This window comes from Xyrauchen texanus, chromosome 31 (assembly GCF_025860055.1).
Source record: "Xyrauchen texanus isolate HMW12.3.18 chromosome 31, RBS_HiC_50CHRs, whole genome shotgun sequence".
NCBI lineage: Eukaryota > Metazoa > Chordata > Actinopteri > Cypriniformes > Catostomidae > Xyrauchen > Xyrauchen texanus.
In genome coordinates, this window is record NC_068306.1 from 5,086,985 (window position 1) to 5,106,605 (window position 19,621).

Below are 19,621 nucleotides of genomic sequence, written 5' to 3' on the forward strand. Positions count from 1 at the left end.
TGTCCATCCCCCCTCTGTCCGGTCGTACCACCCCTCAGAATCAATTCTCTGGATGGGGCACCCCTCGGAACAGGTCTCATCACCCTCCGGACCATGCCATTGTCCCTCCAAGTGGGCCTTTTCCACACGGAGGTAATCCAGTTTTTTATTATACACTCCCCTAGGGACCCTGTGGTTTTAGGCCACCCCTGGTTAGCGCTCCATGACCCCCATATTTCCTGGCGCACGGGGGAGCTGTTGCGCTGGACAAACCACTGCCTATCCCACTGTATTTCCCTTCCTGTGTCCTCCACCTCCGAAGAGAGCCCGAAGTGGAGTCGTCTGTTACAATCCCACCTGACTATTCTGCGTTTGCAGACGTGTTCGCGAGACCCAGGTACGCCTTCCCCCACCGTAGTAGTGACTGTGCCATTGAACTCCTCCCGGGGACTCCACTCCCCAAGAGCCGAGCCTACCCTCTAACATTGCCCGAAACCAAGGCCATGGAGGATTATATCGATGAAGCACTCAAGCTGGGCATCATCCGGCCGTCCACATCCCCGGTGGCGTCCGGTTTCTTCTTCGTGGGCAAAAAGATGGCGGACTCCGCCCCTGCATCGATTACCGGGCCCTAAACAAGGCCACTGTGAAATTCGCCTACCCCCTACCTCTCATCCAACCGTCCCTCGAGCAGGTCAGTAAGGCGAAAGTCTTCACAAAACTTCGACCTCAGGAGTGCGTACAACCTCGTGCGCATCCGCAAGAGGGACGAGTGGAAGACGGCGTTCATCACCACTAGGGGCACTATGAATATTTGGTGATGCCGTATGGCCTCGCTAACGCCCCCTCAGTGTTCCAGTCGTTCATGAACGGCGTCTTCCGAGACATGCTAGACCGCTTTCTTCTCGTCTACATCGACGACCTGCTGATCTACTCCGCCACGCTCTCCGAGCACACCGTCCACGTCTCGAGGGTGTTGCAGAGACTACGTGAGCATGATCTCTTTGTTAAGGCCGAAAAATGTGCCTTCCACCGCCCCTCCGTCTCATTCTTGGGCTATGTCCTATCAGCAGGAACCATGGAGATGGAGACCGACAAGGTGGCTGCGGTTCTGTCTTGGCCCGTACCGAGCACGCTCAAGGAACTACAGCGGTTCTTGGGTTTCGCCAACTACTACCGGCGTTTTATCAGGGACTTCGGCAAAATCGCCGCACCCCTCACGTCCCTCACACGGGGCAACCCGAAGTTCCTCACCTGGAACACACCTGCCCAGCAAGCCTTCCAGGCCCTTAAAGAGGCCTTCACGACCTCCTTCAGCAGCCCGACCCCACTCTCCCGTTCGTGGTAGAGGTAGACGCCTCTGAGGTAGGGGTGGGGCCTGTACTCTCCCAACCCCACGGAACTCCTGCCAAGTTAAAACCATGTGCGTTTTATTCCCACAAGCTGTCTCCCCGAGGAAAACTACGACGTCGGAAATCGAGAACTGCTGGCCATCAAGCTGGCCCTGGAGGAGTGGCGCCATTGGCTGGAGGGCTCAAGGTTCCCCTTTGTCGTCTTCACTGATCATAAGAACCTTGAGTACCTCCGCGCAGCCAAGAGGTTAAACCCTCGGCAGGCCAGGTGGGCAATGTTCTTCACCCGGTTCAACTTCACCGTAACCTTTCGTCCGGGCTCCCAGAACCTCAAGGCGGACGCCCTGTCTCGCCTGTTCGACCGTGGTTCCGAGACTCCCGGGTCAGAAAACATCCTCCCCATGTCGTCCGTCGTAGCACCCGTCCAGTGGGAGCTGACGGAGGCCATCCTACAGGCCCAGGGTGACGAACCCGCACCTCCTCAGACCCCCCTCAACAGAGTATATGTCCCCACTGCTATCCGCCCCCAGCTCATGCAGTGGGTACACACCTCACTTTGTTCTGGCCACCCGGGGATTACCCGATCCACCCAACTGCTTGCTAAGAGATATTGGTGGCCCTCACTCGTTGATCGACATTTCTGACTTTGTCCTCTCTTGTCCAGTTTGTGCCCAGTCTAAAACGCCCGCCACCTTCCTGCAGGTCTCCTCCAGCCATTGCCCGTACCTGACCGTCCGTGGTCTCACATAGCCATGGACTTCATCACAGATTTGCCCCCCTCCGACGGCCGGACCGAGATCCTGGTGGTCATTGACCGTTTTTCGAAGATGTGCCGTCTTATCCCTCTGCCCGGGTTGCCCAACGCTACACAGCTGGCTGACCTGGTGATAACCCACGTCTTCCGGAACGTTGGCATTCCCGAGGAGATCACCTCTGATCGGGGCACCCAGTTCACATCCCGCTTCTGGCGAGCTTTCAGCGACAGGCTGGGCATCCAGCTCAACTTCTCCTCGGGATACCACCCTCAAACCAATGGCCAAACCAAGCGCCTCAACCAAGAGGTAGGCAGGTACCTAAGGTCCTATTGCGCCCAAAACCAAGGCAGCTGGCACACCTACCTCCCTTTGGCCGAGTATGCCCAGAACAGTCTGGTCAGCTCCTCTACACACCTCACCCCCTTCCAGTGCGTCCTCGGCTACCAACCACCTCTATTTCCGTGGGAGGCTAACCCCAGTGACGTTCCAGCGGTGGATGCCTGGGCCCAGAGAAGCGCCCAGGTCTGGAGGGCCACCCATGACCGCGATACAACGCTCGGTCCAAACCCAGAAAGCTAAGGCAGACCGCCGACGCCGTCCTGCCCCCCTGTTCCATCCGGGCCAAAGGGTTTGGCTCTCCACCCGTGACGTCCGACTCCGGCTGCCGTCCAAGAAGCTAAGTCCGAAATACATTGGGCCCTTTAAAATTATGTCACGTATTAACCCCGTCACCTATAAGTTACTTTTACCACCCCGCTACAAAATTTGTCCTGTGTTTCATGTGTCCCTTCTCAAACCAGTGCACTACAGCCCTATGTTTCCACCCACGGCAGCCCAGACACCCCTCCACCACTCGATGTCGGTGGCCAGCCCGCCTATACAGTCCGGGCTCTACTTGACTCCCGACGTCGAGGAGGCGAGTTGCAGTACCTGGTCGATTGGGAGGGCTACGGACCTGAGGAACAATCATGGGTGCGATCTAGGGAAGTCTTGGATCCAGCTCTCAAACTGGACTACCACCGCCAGCATCCCGATCGCCCCGCACCACTTCCTAGAGGTCGCGCCCTCGTAACCGAGCGGCCGTCAGGAGCCGCCCAGTAGCAGAGGGGGAGTACTGTAACGAATCCCACCTCTTCGGCTCAACCCATTCCCTCGTGTTCCCACACTAGTTCAGTTTCCCGAGCATTCATGCTCGCTCGCGATTCTCCCCTCGGGCACTCATGCCCGCTCCCTATCGCCAGAGTATTAGACACTTCCGCGACTCGCCTCAATCAGCCTGAACATTATGACCACCTGCACTCACGCACTTCCAATCCCCACACATTAGTTACACCTGCCACAGTCCCAATCACCTGTCATTCGTTTCACCTGCACCACTGCTGTTTTCCACTATATCTACCACTACACATTCATTTCTCATTTGTTGGTTATCGTATAGTTTACCCCTGCACTTTGCCAGCTGACTAGTGATCCCCTAGTTTATCCTTTCTACTTGCTAGATTACCCTGCTATATATTTGATTACCCGGCTTGACCCCTCGCTTCCCTTGACCACTCTATTTGTAGATTTGCCCTTCTGTTTCATCCTGATTACCCGGCTCTCGACCCTACGCTTTCCTCGACCATTCTCCCTCTGGATTTTCCTTATTGTACCTTCGCCTGCTCTTATAAAAATAAAAGCAGTTTTGATATACATTGTGACTGTCTCATCTTGTGTGTGCGAGTGTGGGTTACAACACCTAAGTTCTTCGCTGTTAACAGTACATCCAGCGAGAGACAAATTATATTGTAGTGGCTTATTTTTAGAGATTTGTGGTCCAATAATTAGTACCTCTGTTAGGTCAGAATTGAGTAGAAGGAAATTTCTGGCCATCCAATCTTTTATTTCATTGATACACAGCTAATTTGGAGAATTGTGAAATCTCATCAGGTTTTGAAGAAATATAAAGTTGGGTAAGCAGTGGAAACTTATTCCACGATTCCTGATAATATCTCCCAGGGGAAGCATATACATGGAGAAAAGCAGAGGCCCTAAAACTGATCCCTGTGGCACTCCATATTTTACTTTTGTTTGGTTTGACAATTCCTCATTTACATAGACAAAGTGGTAGCAGTCTGATAAATATGACCTACACCATGCTAATGCAACTCCACAAATGCCAACATAATTCTCCAGCCTATTCAAGAGAAAGTCGTGATCTATCGTGTCGAATGCAGCACTAAGATCTAAAAGCACTAGAAGAGAAATGCAGCCGCAATCAGATGATAAGAGCAAGTCATTTGTAACTCTGATAAGTGCAGTCTCTGTACTGTGATGAGGCCTAAATCCTGACTGAAATTCTTCGTATATACTATTTCTTTGTAGAAATGAACATATTTGGGAGGATACTACCTTTTCTAGTATTTTTGACATAAACGGGAGATTTGCCTATTGAATGGACGAGCAAATGTGAAGCATCATTCAGCCATTTGAAAGGAGTGCTGTCATCTGCTCCTTTTATGACATTGCCTAATTTCAACGTGCCTTTCAAAATTTACACTGATGCCTCTAAATGGGCCGTTGGTTCTGTGCTGGCCCAGGACAAAGGGGGAATCGAACATGTGATGGACAAAGGGGGACTCGAACATGTGGTGGCATATGCCAGCTGGGCATTGAAGCCCACAGTGGCATTGGTCCACATTTGATGGTGAGATGTGGGCCATTGTGTGGGCAGTCAGAGAATTTATGCATTACATTGGACTTGATTCCTTCACTATCATCACAGATCATTGTCCTATTTTGCAGCTTCGGTGTATGTCCATTGATGATGATCCAGCTGGCAGGAGGGAGAGATGTATTCTGGAGCTGGATACACTTCATTAGATCATTGTGCATAAAGATGGACATTGCCACAAAAACGCGGATGCGCTTTCTTGATATCCTGAGTCACCCGGCCTGAGTGCGACTGAGCCTGGTGTTAAAGAGATATTGGAAATAATGTTTTGAGCTCTACAGAAATGCATACTGACATTCAATGCTCCCTGGGTCTATTGACCCATAGAGGGAGTGACTCTCACAGACTCAAATGTCAATTCAGAAGGCTTGCTTTCCCTGTGTGCTTTGTCATATAATGCATCTAACCTCAGGGCCTCAATATAAAAACTCTTAATATGGGTAGAGTTAGAATGGAGGCCCTCAAGGAGACATGTGAGAGGAGCATCTCAATGTTTAAGGAAACTCTGGACTGAATTTAATTGTCTCTCAATTCTTAATGGACTGCTGTGCCGTTCTGTTGTCTCCTACCTCTCTGGTGACCCAATTATTTAGTGTGTTGTTCCCTCTGCTCTCATGCAAGACATTTTGTTGCAGCACCATGGTGGTACAGTCTTCTCTGAATGTATGTGGAAGAAGGCGAGCCAAATCTACTACTGGCCTTCTATGATCGAAGACATGTCAGAGCGTGTCAGACTCATTGTGGTAAGGTGCAAACACACCGTGCTTCTATGGGTGGGTCACAGACAACACGCCCATTTGAGAGGTTAGCAATGGACATCTTAGAGCTGCCCTTAACCACAAGGCCTGAGTGCGACTGAGCCTGGTGTTAAAGAGGTATTGGAAACACATTTAACCATGTGTATTGGTAGTAGAGGTCTATTTAACCAAATCTGTCAATTTGTATGCTCTGCCTAATCAATCTGCACAGACTGTTGCACATTGCCTTTTTGAGGATTATATTTTGATTCATGACATTCCTGAGACAATTCACTCTGACCAGGGGCATCAGATTGAAGTAGAGGTCATTCAGAACCTTTGCCAAATGCTTGGAATTAAAAAGTCACGGACCATGCCCTACCATCCTAAATCAGATGGAATTGTAGAGCATTTTACTCAGACATTAATTGATTGACCAACTGGCTAAGACACTACTTACCTATGGTAGGGAATGGGATTGTTTTCCAGCAGTCATTTCACACCATACTTCCTGATCCATGGGCAGGAATCATGGGTTCCCGTTGATGTGCTGATACCTACCCATGTGTTTGAATCACAAATATCTGGGTCCCATACTGATTTTGTTTCTTCATTGGTGACAAAACTGAACTCTGCCTTAAGTAGTGCACGAATGCACAGGAGAGGCAGAAACTGTACCATGATACATCAGTCCTATGTAGTAGGTGCTATGGTGAGGCTCAACAACCCAGTGGACATCTGCATGAAGCTGGCACCCCATTGGAAGGGACCTTATAAGATTGTGTAAGTGATGGATTTGTGTGGATAACTAGGACTGACATATCGGATTATAGATCCTTTGGACACTAATGAAAGAGAACAGGTAGTTCATTATGATAGACTGTGGCCATATGCAATGCCTGTTTCTCCCCTGTCTCAAGACCAATAATTTTCTGACACTCCTGTCTCCCTTCCGACCTCTCCTTTCTTTGAGTCGGTGGTATCTGGGGGAGAGGGGAAACTCTCTCCCTGGACAAAGCAAACTAACTCACCTGAGGAACTGTATTCATTTGAGGAGTCTCCTTGCTCTGAGCTGAGTACAAGTAGAATTGGTAGGATTTTGAAACATCCTGGCCATTGCAATGACTTCGTTATGTACTAAAGTACTGTTTAATTCTGTGCCTAGTTTTGAACAAGAATGTTTTTTTCCTCAGGTCTGTTTGTAATTTGTAAAACAAAATATTTAAAAATTATATATATATATATATATATATATATATATATATATATATATATATATATACATATAATATTAAAGAAATATAAAGAAATTCATATTATTTTAATAAGTTACAGAAGTTGAAATATTTTTGCAAAATCATTACTTCTTATCATTTTTCATCTTGACAAGCCTCTTCCAATTTTCCGACTTGGAAACTCATTTATCATCTAGAATTCGGAGTTTCCCACTCGACATTGCGGGTCATTCCGCTGATCCATATATCTAATTATTCTATATAAAAGATTAGCGGGGTCATTCTGGCGATCCATATATGTAATTATTCTATATTCTATAGTAAGTCATGCTATCCGCTCATGTTATTTCTTCCAGCAATGCACATGTCAGACACTGTAATATGCTTTGGCCCCCTCCCTGCTCGTCGTAGTGACCAGGTTTATAGTAGATTAGTGTCACTGAATGGCTGGATGTCTGAGTGGTGTCCAGAGAATTGAATAGGATTTATAGACAATTGGAAGAGTTTTTGGGGTACACCTGACCTGCTAAAGAGAGATGGACTCCATCCCTCCAGGGAAGGTGCCGCTCTCCTCTCTAGTCATTTGTCACATAGTCTTAATAATGATAGTATTTGACTAACTGGGGCCCAGGTCAGGAAGCAGACAAACTGGCTAATCCGAACATTTGCTAGCTGCCTTGAGAAGTCACACAGGTCACATAAACTTCAACACATAGAGACAATATCACATAGATATCATATAGAGACTGTGTCTGTTCCCCAAACTACCAAACACAAAACCCTCACTAAAGCATTTATAAAAAATTTGATTAAGGTCAAACTTGAACAAAACAAACAAATTAAAGATAAACATCGTATAAAGGTACGGTATCTCTTTCTACCGAAGCACTAATTGTTAATTAAATTATTACGGATCACAGTTTGGATGTGCTCTGTTTGACTGAAACCTGGATTAAACCGGATGAATATATTAGTTTAAATGAATCTACTCCTCCAGGTTATTGTTATAAACATGAGCCTACAGTGAAGTTTTTCGACCACTAAAGATAGCTTCACTAATAATCTTCCAGATCTATCTCATACACTCAATAAACCCCAAAGACTAGAAGAACTTAACAAATAATATAAATACAGTCTTCTCTACTACTCTTGATATTGTCGCCCCACTTCGAATAAAGAAAATTAAAGAAATAAGCCCTGCACAGTGGTACAATGATCACACTCATGCTCTCAAGAGAGCAGCTCAGAAAATGGAGCGTATGTGGAAAAATACAAAATTAGAAGTATTTTGTGGTGCATGGAAGGATAGTGTCTGTAGACAGGCACTAAAAGCTGCCAGGTCAGCATATTTTAGTAAACTCATCGAAAATAGCCACAACAATCCTAGGTGTTTATTCAGTACTGTGGCTAAATTGGTTAGGAATAAAGCCTCAACAGAACCAGGTATTACATCGCAGCTCAAGAGTAACGACTTAATAAATTTCTTTACAGATAAAATTGAAATAATCAGAAATAAAATAGGAATTATGCAATCATCTGTCATAGCACCTCAGAAAACAGTGTCTCATAATTTTCCTCACGTGCAACTTCAATCCTTCTCTGTCATAGGTCATGAAGAGCTAACAAAACTTATCGAAAAATCAAAAGTCACAACATGTTTGTTAGATCCTATACCAACTAAGCTCTTAAAAGAGGTATCTCCTGTAATTTCAGAACCGCTTCTTAATATCATTAACTCCTCGTTATGCTTAGGAAATGTCCCAAGAAACTTTAAAATGGCAGTCATCAAAACGCTTATTAAGAAGCCATAACTTGATCCTGGAGAACTGGCTAATTATAGACGGATTTCAAATCTCCTGTTTATGTCAAAAATTCTAGAAAAGGTAGTATCCTCCCAAATATTTTCATTTCTACAGAGAAATAGTATATATGAAGAATTTCAATCAGGATTTAGGCCTCATCACAGTACAGAGACTGCACTTATCAGAGTTACAAATGATTTTCTCTTATCATCTGATCGCAGCTGCATTTCTCTTCTAGTGCTTTTAGATCTTAGTGCTGCATTCGACACGATAGATCACGACATTCTCTTGAATATGCTGGAGAATTAGGTTGGCATTTGAGGAGTTGCATAAGCATGGCTTAGGTCACATTTATCAGACCACTACCACTTTGTCTATGTAAATGAGGAATTGTCAAACCAAATAAAAGTAAAGTATGGAGTGCCACAGGGATCAGTTTTATGGCCTCTGCTGTTCTCCATGTATATGCTTCCCCTGGGAGATATTATCAGGAATCGGGAAATAAGTTTCCACTGCCCTGCCGATGATACACAACTTTATATTTCTTCAAAACCTGATGAGATTTCACAATTCTCGAAATTAGAAGCATGTGTCAATGAAATAAAAGATTGGATGGCCAGAAATTTCCTTCTACTCAATTCTGACAAAACAGAGGTTCTAATTATTGGACCAAAAAAATCTAGAAATAAGCCACTACAATATAATTTGACTCTAGATGGATGTACTGTTACATCATCTTCAACAGTGAATAACTTAGGTGTTATATTTGATACCAATCTGTCCTTTGAAAATCAAATCACCAATGTTTGTAGAACAGCATTCTTCCACCTCAGAAATATTGATAAATTGCGGCACATGCTCTCTGTTGCTGATGCCGAAAAACTAATTAATGCGTTCATGACCTCAAGACTAGATTATTGTAATGTATTACTGGGAGGATGTCCAGCAAAATCAATAAATAAACTTCAATTGGTTCAAAATGCTGCAGCCACAGTGCTAACGAAAACCAAGAAATATGATCATATTAGCCCCATTATATCATCGTTACATTGGCTACCTGTTCAATTTTGTATTAATTAAAAAATTTTGTTAACTACATACAAAGCTTTGAATGGTCTAGCTCCACAGTACTTAAGTGACCTTCTACCATGCTATATTCCAACACGTTCATTATGATTGCAAAATTCTGGCCTGTTAATAGTTCCTAGAATATCAAAATCCACAAAAGGTGGTAGATCCTTTTCCTATTTGGCAATATTCCTAACTATGGAATAGTCTCATGTGGAAGGGCAGAGGGCAGGGCCGGGTCATGATTCTACACACCCGGTCCCTTATCAGGCTAATTTAGACTCCGAGAGGGATAAAGGCCGATTGCAGACATTGGTGCGGGATAGAGAGATCGTTTACAGACATGTCAGTCATGTGTGTGTGTTTGTCTTTTGTTTAAGTTTATCATTAAAACTATTATTTATATCGTCAAGCTGGTTTTCGCCTCCTCCTTTCAATTGAACTGCTTTCAACTGATGCCGAAATCTGGGAAGGAGGAAGGATACGCCATCGTAGAGTTCTCGCCACTACCGTCCACCCCAACTGAGCAGCCACGGCCATCTACCGGGGGACGAGGAGCCACGCCGCCTGGAAGCGGAGGAACGGCCGCCAACTGCGAGGGGAGAAGGGGCTCCTAACCGACTGCCTGGAGCGGTCAGGGCCGCTGCCAGGGCGGAGGAGTCCTCTACTGGCCGCTGAAACGCGGCAGGGTCTGAGACCGCCAACCATGAGCAGGTAGGGGCTCGCTGTCGACCGCCTGGAGCGGGAGAACCACTGCCAGGGGCAGGGGAGACACCTTCTGTTCCCCGAGAACGCGGCGGGCCGTTCCGTCCTCCAGGGGCTGGAGGACTATCTCTCTCCGCCCAGAGAGGCGCGGCTGTCGTCCGTTAGAGGGTGGAGGAGTGGCCGAGGAACAAGCTACAGTGTATCTGAGAACTGGCGAGTAAGTGTTAATTTTCATCTCTCTCTCCTCTCTCTCTCACTGCCGATCCGCGTTGGCCTTTTCCCACTCGTTTACATTTTACAGTGTTTTTTGGGGGGTACTACACTGTTACAGGAAGTACCCCCCCATTTTTATTATTTCTGTTTCCCTCCACTTGTCCCTTCCCTCATCCAGGTAGACGGGGATGACCTGCAGGCAGACGGGGCGAAAGGCACACCCCTTCCCAGGGAAAGGGGGGGGGGGTGTATGTCATGCCGGGGGCTCCCCAGCCTGAGAGAATGAGGGAGGAATGTGGCAGGGCGGAGGCCAGGGCCGGGTCATGATTCTACACACCCGGTCCCTTATCAGGCTAATTGAGCCTCCGAGAGTGATAAAGGCCGATTGCGGACGGTGGTGCGTGAGAGAGAGATCCTTTATGGACATGTCCATCATGTGTGTGTCTTTTGTTTAAGTTTATCATTAAAACTACTATTTATATCGTCAAGCTGGTTCTCACCTCCTTTCCATTGAACTGCTTTACATCTCCCTAACACTGTTCAGGATGCAGACACACTCCCTCAGTTTAAGTCTAGACTAAAGACTCATCTATTTAGCAAGACATACACCTAATTAATCCTCCAACCCACAATTAGGCTGCTTTAGTTTAGTCTGCTGGAACCAGAAACATTGATCATGATTTATATCTCGTGATGCCCCTCATTGTTCTCTGCCTGCATAACCTTTATCTATTATCTTTATCTACACTATTATAATGGAACACATAGACTATCAATTTATTGCCAACAAAAGCTTCATCAGCAAATTAACAAGGACAATTGCATCTGTGTGAACTTCTGAAGTTAATCCAGGATGAACTTCAAAGACATTAGCCATTAAAAGGGTGACCATACTTCCGCTTTTTCCTGGACATGTCCTGTTTTTCTGGCCTTAAAAAAGCATCTGGCTGGGATTTATAAATTTGCGAAAATGTCCGGGATTTGACTTTAGTTGCATTATGATTTGCATCTGGTCTAATACTTCATTGTGTGTGCGCACATATTTGCATTGCTTTAACCCCTCTTTGTGAGTCCCGCCTTCTTGCATACCAATTGGTCGATTATAGGAGTCTTGCAGCAACTATTGGCTAAATTCCTGCCTGTCAAAATGAAAACAATGATTGGAAACAATGCCCAAATGAAAGTGCAAATTTACAAAGATTTTTTGCAAAAAAATCTGGCCCCCACAGTGAGTCTGGTTTAGGGTTAGGGTGGGGTTAGTCAGAGGGGAACTGGCCCCCACAGTGAGTCTGGTTTAGGGTTAGGGTGGGGTTAGTCAGAGGGGAACTGGCCCCCACAGTGAGTCTGGTTTAGGGTTTGGGTGGGGTTAGTCAGAGGGGAACTGGCCCCCACAGTGAGTCTGGTTTAGGGTTAGGGTGGGGTTAGTCTGAGGGGAACTGGCCCCCACAGTGAGTCTGGTTTAGGGTTAGGGTGGGGCTAGTCAGAGGAGAACTGGCCTCCACAGTGAGTCTGGTTTCTCCCAAGATTATTTTTGTCCATTAATCAACATCTTATGGAGTTTTGTATTCCTTCAGTTGCCTTATGCTCACTGGGTTTATTAATACAATTATTATTTAATTACTTATACACAATTCACAATCATATTTAATCAAACTACACAATGATGACTCATAGACTTTATAGATATTACAGTTATTAGTTATATCTTCTGTTAATGCGTGGTCTTCTATAAAGCTGCTTTGAAACAATGTGCGTTGTGTACAAATAAAAATGACTTGACTATCTTATAGATCAGCGGGGTTGTTCCACTGACCTAGGCCTATATATAATTACTCTATCGTATAGATTAGCGGGTCATTGTGTGCTCGGAACACGTAATTACGACATTTCCGACTCTACTTGAAGGGCACGTCTGAGTGACACGTCAGTTTTTTAAATGCGGTTGGGAGTTGTAGTTTATACTGTGCGTTTTTGCTTCACACACAACCAGTAATGACTTCTTTTCCCACCATGCTCCGCAGCGCTGCAGTCATGCGCATGCGCGCTGGATTCAGAGCTGGCGGTGAATGTGATGCGTGTCGGTAAGAGTTTTCATTTATGTTAATAAATAATCATTTCGACCTATTCCAGCGTATTTTCACGTCATTATAAAGTGATTTATCAAAACACCCGCAGAAAATATTCATACATGATCCAGACAATCGCAGGTGTTTAATTGAATTCACAGATCATCTTAGATTTGACTGTTGTCATTTGTGTTTATGTTGTGTGTTATATATGCCGTAATTTGTTTACATCGTGTTGTAATTAACATGTTATTTATGTTTTATATTGTGTCTCTGCTGTGTGTGTTTTGTGTCTATTATGAGTGATTTTCTATTTGTTTGTGGTTATCTGTGTTTTGTGTTCTATTGTATGTCTGGTTATTTATGTTTATGTTGTTGTGATTGTATTTGTTGTTAAGTTTGTTGTTTTTGTAACTCAGCGTCTCATCGTCATGGATTCAGTCTGGAGGCAGCAGGGTCGAGGTCGCGGTCGGGGCAGAGGTCAGTTCACTGGTGAGCCCTCAGTGGTGCGTCCTCCTGGAGCTGTGAGGTCAGAGGTCAGAGGAGCATCAGAGGTGAAAGGTAACGAGTGACTAGATTAAGTCACATCTGATCAGAAGTGAATATCCTCAACATCCGCGAGACATCACTGCACAGAAGAGTGCTGTTACAGATGTACACCGACGCTCTTGAATATGTTGATCACAGCAGCCATTGGTTCTCTGTCTCTCTCTTCAGTGTCTCAGTCGAGGTTTGATGACATCAGAAGGTCTGATCAGGCTGCCGCTCAGCGACTGGCCACAGAGGCGTTAAGCTCTTCCTCTGATGATGAAGATGAAGATGAAGAAGGTGGAGGGAAACGTGGGCAGATTCTTCAGTCAGCTCTCTGTCCGTACACCTCACACACAGGTGCAGCTCTGATGATGATGTCACACTCTCTCCTCTGATGTCACATTACAAACAGATTCATGAACATTCAGATGATTAGACGAGAGAGGCAGTATTTCCAGTTTTAAGGTGCTATATTGGATTTAGGGATGTCCCGATACCACTTTTCCCACTTCCGATCCGATTCCGATATCGGAAATCTCTGTATTGGCCGATGCGATCCCGATCCGATACCAGTGTTGTTGTGTTTTCCATAATCAGTTTATAACATCTTTAAATTATTGTGTTAATAATTGGGAGAACACTTTAATATGTAAAGAAACACAAACCTGTAACTACACATTATTGCAATATAAGTGTATTGATTATTAAGAAACACTTCATTATTAATTCATATACTGGATAATGTGCAGCAAAATTAACAAAAACATCTTTTTTAATTAAAAATCCAGAATAATCATCTGTAGAAATCTTGGCAAAAAGTTGTTTTTAACTTGTATCTGGACTTTAAAAGATTCAGATCTCTTTATTTGTTCATTTAGTTGTTAGATATCAGATCACTTTTTGGAACCCATTCAACTTAACTATTATCGTTTTGAAACAAACGATAATAATAATAGTAATATATAATAATAATAATATATCTCAATCGTGCAGGTTTCGTCACTGCGTCACACTCCCCGAGTTCTGATTACACCAGCATATCATTACACACACACACACACACACACACACACACACACACACACACACTCACTCACTCTTTGCCTGTTCTCATCGATAGCATCTCTGAGACATTGTTGAGTTATCTCGTGTGGATATCACTCACTGTTTGCCTCTGCTCAACTGGATTTACTCTCAATGTTTCCATCACTGTTTCAATCCTCTGCTCAATAAATCCTGCTGCTGAGTTCAGATCTCTGCCTCCGTGAGTCTCTCCGTGACAGCTTTAACTTTTAAACCCTCACGCTTTTTATTCACAGTTTAATTCGCTTCTTATTTAAAGTCAGGTAAAATGCCGCTGCGGTGCTGTTCTAAATCTGTATACGTGAACCTAACTGCTGAGTATCTACACTCACCTAAAGGATTATTAGGAACACCTGTTCAATTTCTCATTAATGCAATTATCTAATCAACCAATCACATGGCAGTTGCTTCAATGCATTTAGGGGTGTGGTGCTGGTCAAGACAATCTCCTGAACTTCAAACTGAATGTCAGAATGGGAAAGAAAGGTGATTTAAGCAATTTTGAGCGTGGCATGGTTGTTGGTGCCAGACGGGCCGGTCTGAGTATTTCACAATCTGCTCAGTTACTGGGATTTTCACGCACAACCATTTCTAGGGTTTACAAAGAATGGTGTGAAAAGGGAAAAACATCCAGTATGCGGCAGTCCTGTGGGCTGAAAATGCCTTGTTGATGCTAGAGGTCAGAGGAGAATGGGCCGACTGATTCAAGCTGATAGAAGAGCAACTTTGCCTGAAATAACCACTCGTTACAACCGAGGTATGCAGCAAAGCATTTGTGAAGCCACAACACGCACAACCTTGAGGCGGATGGGCTACAACAGCAGAAGACCCCACCGGTACCACTCATCTCCACTACAAATAGGAAAAAGAGGCTACAATTTGCAAGAGCTCACCAAAATTGGACAGTTGAAGACTGGAAAAATGTTGCCTGGTCTGATGAGTCTCGATTTCTGTTGAGACATTCAGATGGTAGAGTCAGAATTTGGCGTAAACAGAATGAGAACATGGATCCATCATGCCTTGTTACCACTGTGCAGGCTGGTGGTGGTGGTGTAATGGTGTGGGGGATGTTTTCTTGGCACACTTTAGGCCCCTTAGTGCCAATTGGGCATCGTTTAAATGCCACGGCCTACCTGAGCATTGTTTCTGACCATGTCCATCCCTTTATGGCCACCATGTACCCATCCTCTGATGGCTACTTCCAGCAGGATAATGCACCATGTCACAAAGCTCGAATCATTTCAAATTGGTTTCTTGAACATGACAATGAGTTGGCCCCCACAGGCCCCCACAGTCACCAGATCTCAACCCAATAGAGCATCTTTGGGATGTGTTGGAACGGGAGCTTCGTGCCCTGGATGTGCATCCCACAAATCTCCATCAACTGCAAGATGCTATCCTATCAATATGGGCCAACATTTCTAAAGAATGCTTTCAGCACCTTGTTGAATCAATGCCACGTAGAATTAATGCAGTTCTGAAGGCGAAAGTATTAGTATGGTGTTCCTAATAATCCTTTAGGTGAGTGTACATCTGAGATGTTGTTCATTTGTAGTTCTCAAATATTGTGCACGCGTGAAGTCTAAAAATATCCGCGTGTGTGTGTGTAAACTGAGAAGTGCCATTCAATAATGCATTGCAGCTGCGCGTGCATTTTATATTTACTTATTAAATTGTGTTTTGTGATTCACAGAGCGGTCGTACGTCTTCAGGTGGCTTTGAATAAAATGCACGAGTCATATGAACTACTTTAATGTTTTCTTAGTGGTTCTTCTATGTCATTTTTTGAGTTTGACAGTAACGAACATGACTAACACACAGTATTGGATTTGGGTCGGGCTCGTCGGACCGATACGGGACATCCCTAATTGGCATGACCATATTTGTATGTTAGTGTTGCCAAAGCGTTTACAGCTGAGCTGCATCACATCATGCAGCTTTACATGACATCATCATGTGTGTGTGTGTGTGTGTGCGTGCATGTGTGCGTGCAGGTGACAGTGATGTCAGTCTTCTGGAACAGACGCGTCATTATTTAAATGAAGTTTGTCAGTCTGGAGGAATCATATGCCTCATCTGCATCGCTTCGGTCAAGAGAACACAAGCTGTAAGACACACACACACTCGTATGCAAACACACACACACACTCGTATGCAAACACACACACACACACACTCGTATGCAAACACACACTCACTCTCGTATGCAAACACACACTCACTCTCGTATGCTAACACACACTCACTCTCGTATGCTAACACACACTCACTCTCGTATGCAAACACACACACACACACACTCGTATGCAAACACACACACTCGTATGCAAACACACACACACAAACACTCGTATGCAAACACACACACTCGTATGCAAACACACACACTCGTATGCAAACACACACTCACTCTCGTATGCAAACACACACACACACACACTCGTATGCAAACACACACACTCGTATGCAAACACACACACACTCGTATGCAAACACACACACACTCGTATGCAAACACACACACTCGTATGCAAACACACACACACACACACTCGTATGCAAACACACACACTCGTATGCAAACACACACACACACACTCGTATGCAAACACACACACTCGTATGCAAACACACACACTCGTATGCAAACACACACACACACACACTCGTATGCAAACACACACACACTCGTATGCAAACACACACACACTCGTATGCAAACACACACTCGTATGCAAACACACACACACACACACACACATATGCACACACACACACACACATATGCACACACACACACACACGTATGCAAACACACACACACACACACACGTATGCAAACACACACACACACACACACTCGTATGCAAACACACACACACACACACACACGTATGCAAACACACACACACACACACACACACACTCGTATGCAAACACACACGCACACTCTCGTATGCAAACACACACGCACACTCTCGTATGCAAACACACACGCACACTCTCGTATGCAAACACACACGCACACTCTCGTATGCTAACACACACGCACACTCTCGTATGCAAACACACACGCACACACGCATGCAAACACACACACACACTCGTATGCAAACACACACACACTCGTATGCAAACACACACACACTCTCGTATGCAAACACACACACACACACTCGTATGCAAACACACACACTCGTATGCAAACACTCACTCTCGTATGCTAACACACACACACACTCGTATGCTAACACACACTCACTCTCGTATGCTAACACACACACACACTCGTATGCAAACACACACACACTCGTATGCTAACACACACTCACTCTCGTATGGTAACACACACACACTCGTATGCTAACACACACTCACTCTCGTATGCTAACACACACTCACTCTCGTATGCTAACACACACACACACTCGTATGCTAACACACACACTCACTCTCGTATGCTAACACACACACACACTCACTCTCGTATGCTAACACACACACTCACTCTCGTATGCTAACACACACACACTCTCGTATGCTAACACACACACACACTCGTATGCTAACACACACACACACTCGTATGCTAACACACACTCACTCTCGTATGCTAACACACACACACTCGTATGCTAACACACACTCACTCTCGTATGCTAACACACACTCACTCTCGTATGCTAACACACACACACTCGTATGCTAACACACACACACACTCGTATGCTAACACACACACACACTCGTATGCTAACACACACTCACTCTCGTATGCTAACACACACTCACTCTCGTATGCAAACACACACTCACTCTCGTATGCTAACACACACTCACTCTCGTATGCTAACACACACTCACTCTCGTATGCAAACACACACACACTCGTATGCTAACACACACGCACACTCGTATGCAAACACACACGCACACTCTCGTATGCTAACACACACACACACTCTCGTATGCTAACACACTCTCGTATGCTAACACACACACACACTCGTATGCTAACACACACTCACTCACTCTCGTATGCTAACACACACACACACTCGTATGCTAACACACACTCACTCACTCTCGTATGCTAACACACACTCACTCACTCTCGTATGCTAACACACACTCACTCACTCTCGTATGCAAACACACACACACTCTCGTATGCAAACACACACTCACTCTCGTATGCTAACACACACTCACTCTCGTATGCTAACACACACTCACTCTCGTATGCTAACACACACTCACTCTCGTATGCAAACACACACTCACTCTCGTATGCAAACACACACTCACTCTCGTATGCAAACACACACTCACTCTCGTATGCAAACACACACTCACTCTCGTATGCAAACACACACTCACTCTCGTATGCTAACACACACTCACTCTCGTATGCAAACACACACTCACTCTCGTATGCAAACACACACACACACACACACTCGTATGCAAACACACACACTCGTATGCAAACACACACTCACTCGTATGCAAACACACACTCACACTCGTATGCAAACACACACACACACACACTCGTATGCAAACACACACACTCGTATGCAAACACACACACTCGTATGCAAACACACACACACTCGTATGCAAACACACACACACACTCGTATGCAAACACACACACACACTCGTATGCAAACACACACACACACTCGTATGCAAACACACACACACACTCGTATGCAAACACACACACACTCGTATGCAAACACACACACACTCGTATGCAAACACACACACACTCGTATGCAAACACACACTCGTATGCAAACACACACACACACACACACACGCGTATGCACACACACACACACACGTATGCACACACACACGTATGCAAACACACACACACACACACACACACGTATGCACACACACACACACACGTATGCAAACACACACACACACACACACGTATGCAAACACACACACACACGTATGCAAACACACACACACACACACTCGTATGCAAACACACACACACACACACACACGTATGCAAACACACACACACACACACACACACACACACTCGTATGCAAACACACACGCACACTCTCGTATGCAAACACACACGCACACTCTCGTATGCTAACACACACGCACACTCTCGTATGCAAACACACGCACACTCTCGTATGCAAACACACACACACACTCGTATGCAAACACACACACTCTCGTATGCAAACACACACACACACACTCTCGTATGCAAACACACACACTCACTCTCGTATGCAAACACACACACTCACTCTCGTATGCTAACACACACACACTCGTATGCTAACACACACTCACTCTCGTATGCTAACACACACTCACTCTCGTATGCTAACACAC

At 45.2% G+C, this 19,621-nt stretch overlaps 1 protein-coding gene across 2 annotated transcripts in view; it reads left to right on the top strand.

Moving 5' to 3' along the window:
• The first annotated feature begins 12,544 nt into the window (after positions 1–12,544).
• nfxl1 (nuclear transcription factor, X-box binding-like 1) overlaps positions 12,545–19,621 on the top strand; it is a 22,912-nt gene continuing 15,835 nt past the window's right edge. For both annotated transcript variants that reach the window (XR_007968296.1, XM_052100864.1), the window contains exons 1-4: positions 12,545–12,640; positions 13,045–13,186; positions 13,343–13,513; positions 16,234–16,346. Coding sequence is in view for 1 of the 2 variants with exons in the window: in XM_052100864.1 (XP_051956824.1) it covers positions 13,057–13,186; positions 13,343–13,513; positions 16,234–16,346 (414 nt within the window). In the remaining variant the exon portion in view is untranslated. The remainder of the gene's footprint in view (positions 12,641–13,044; positions 13,187–13,342; positions 13,514–16,233; positions 16,347–19,621) is intronic.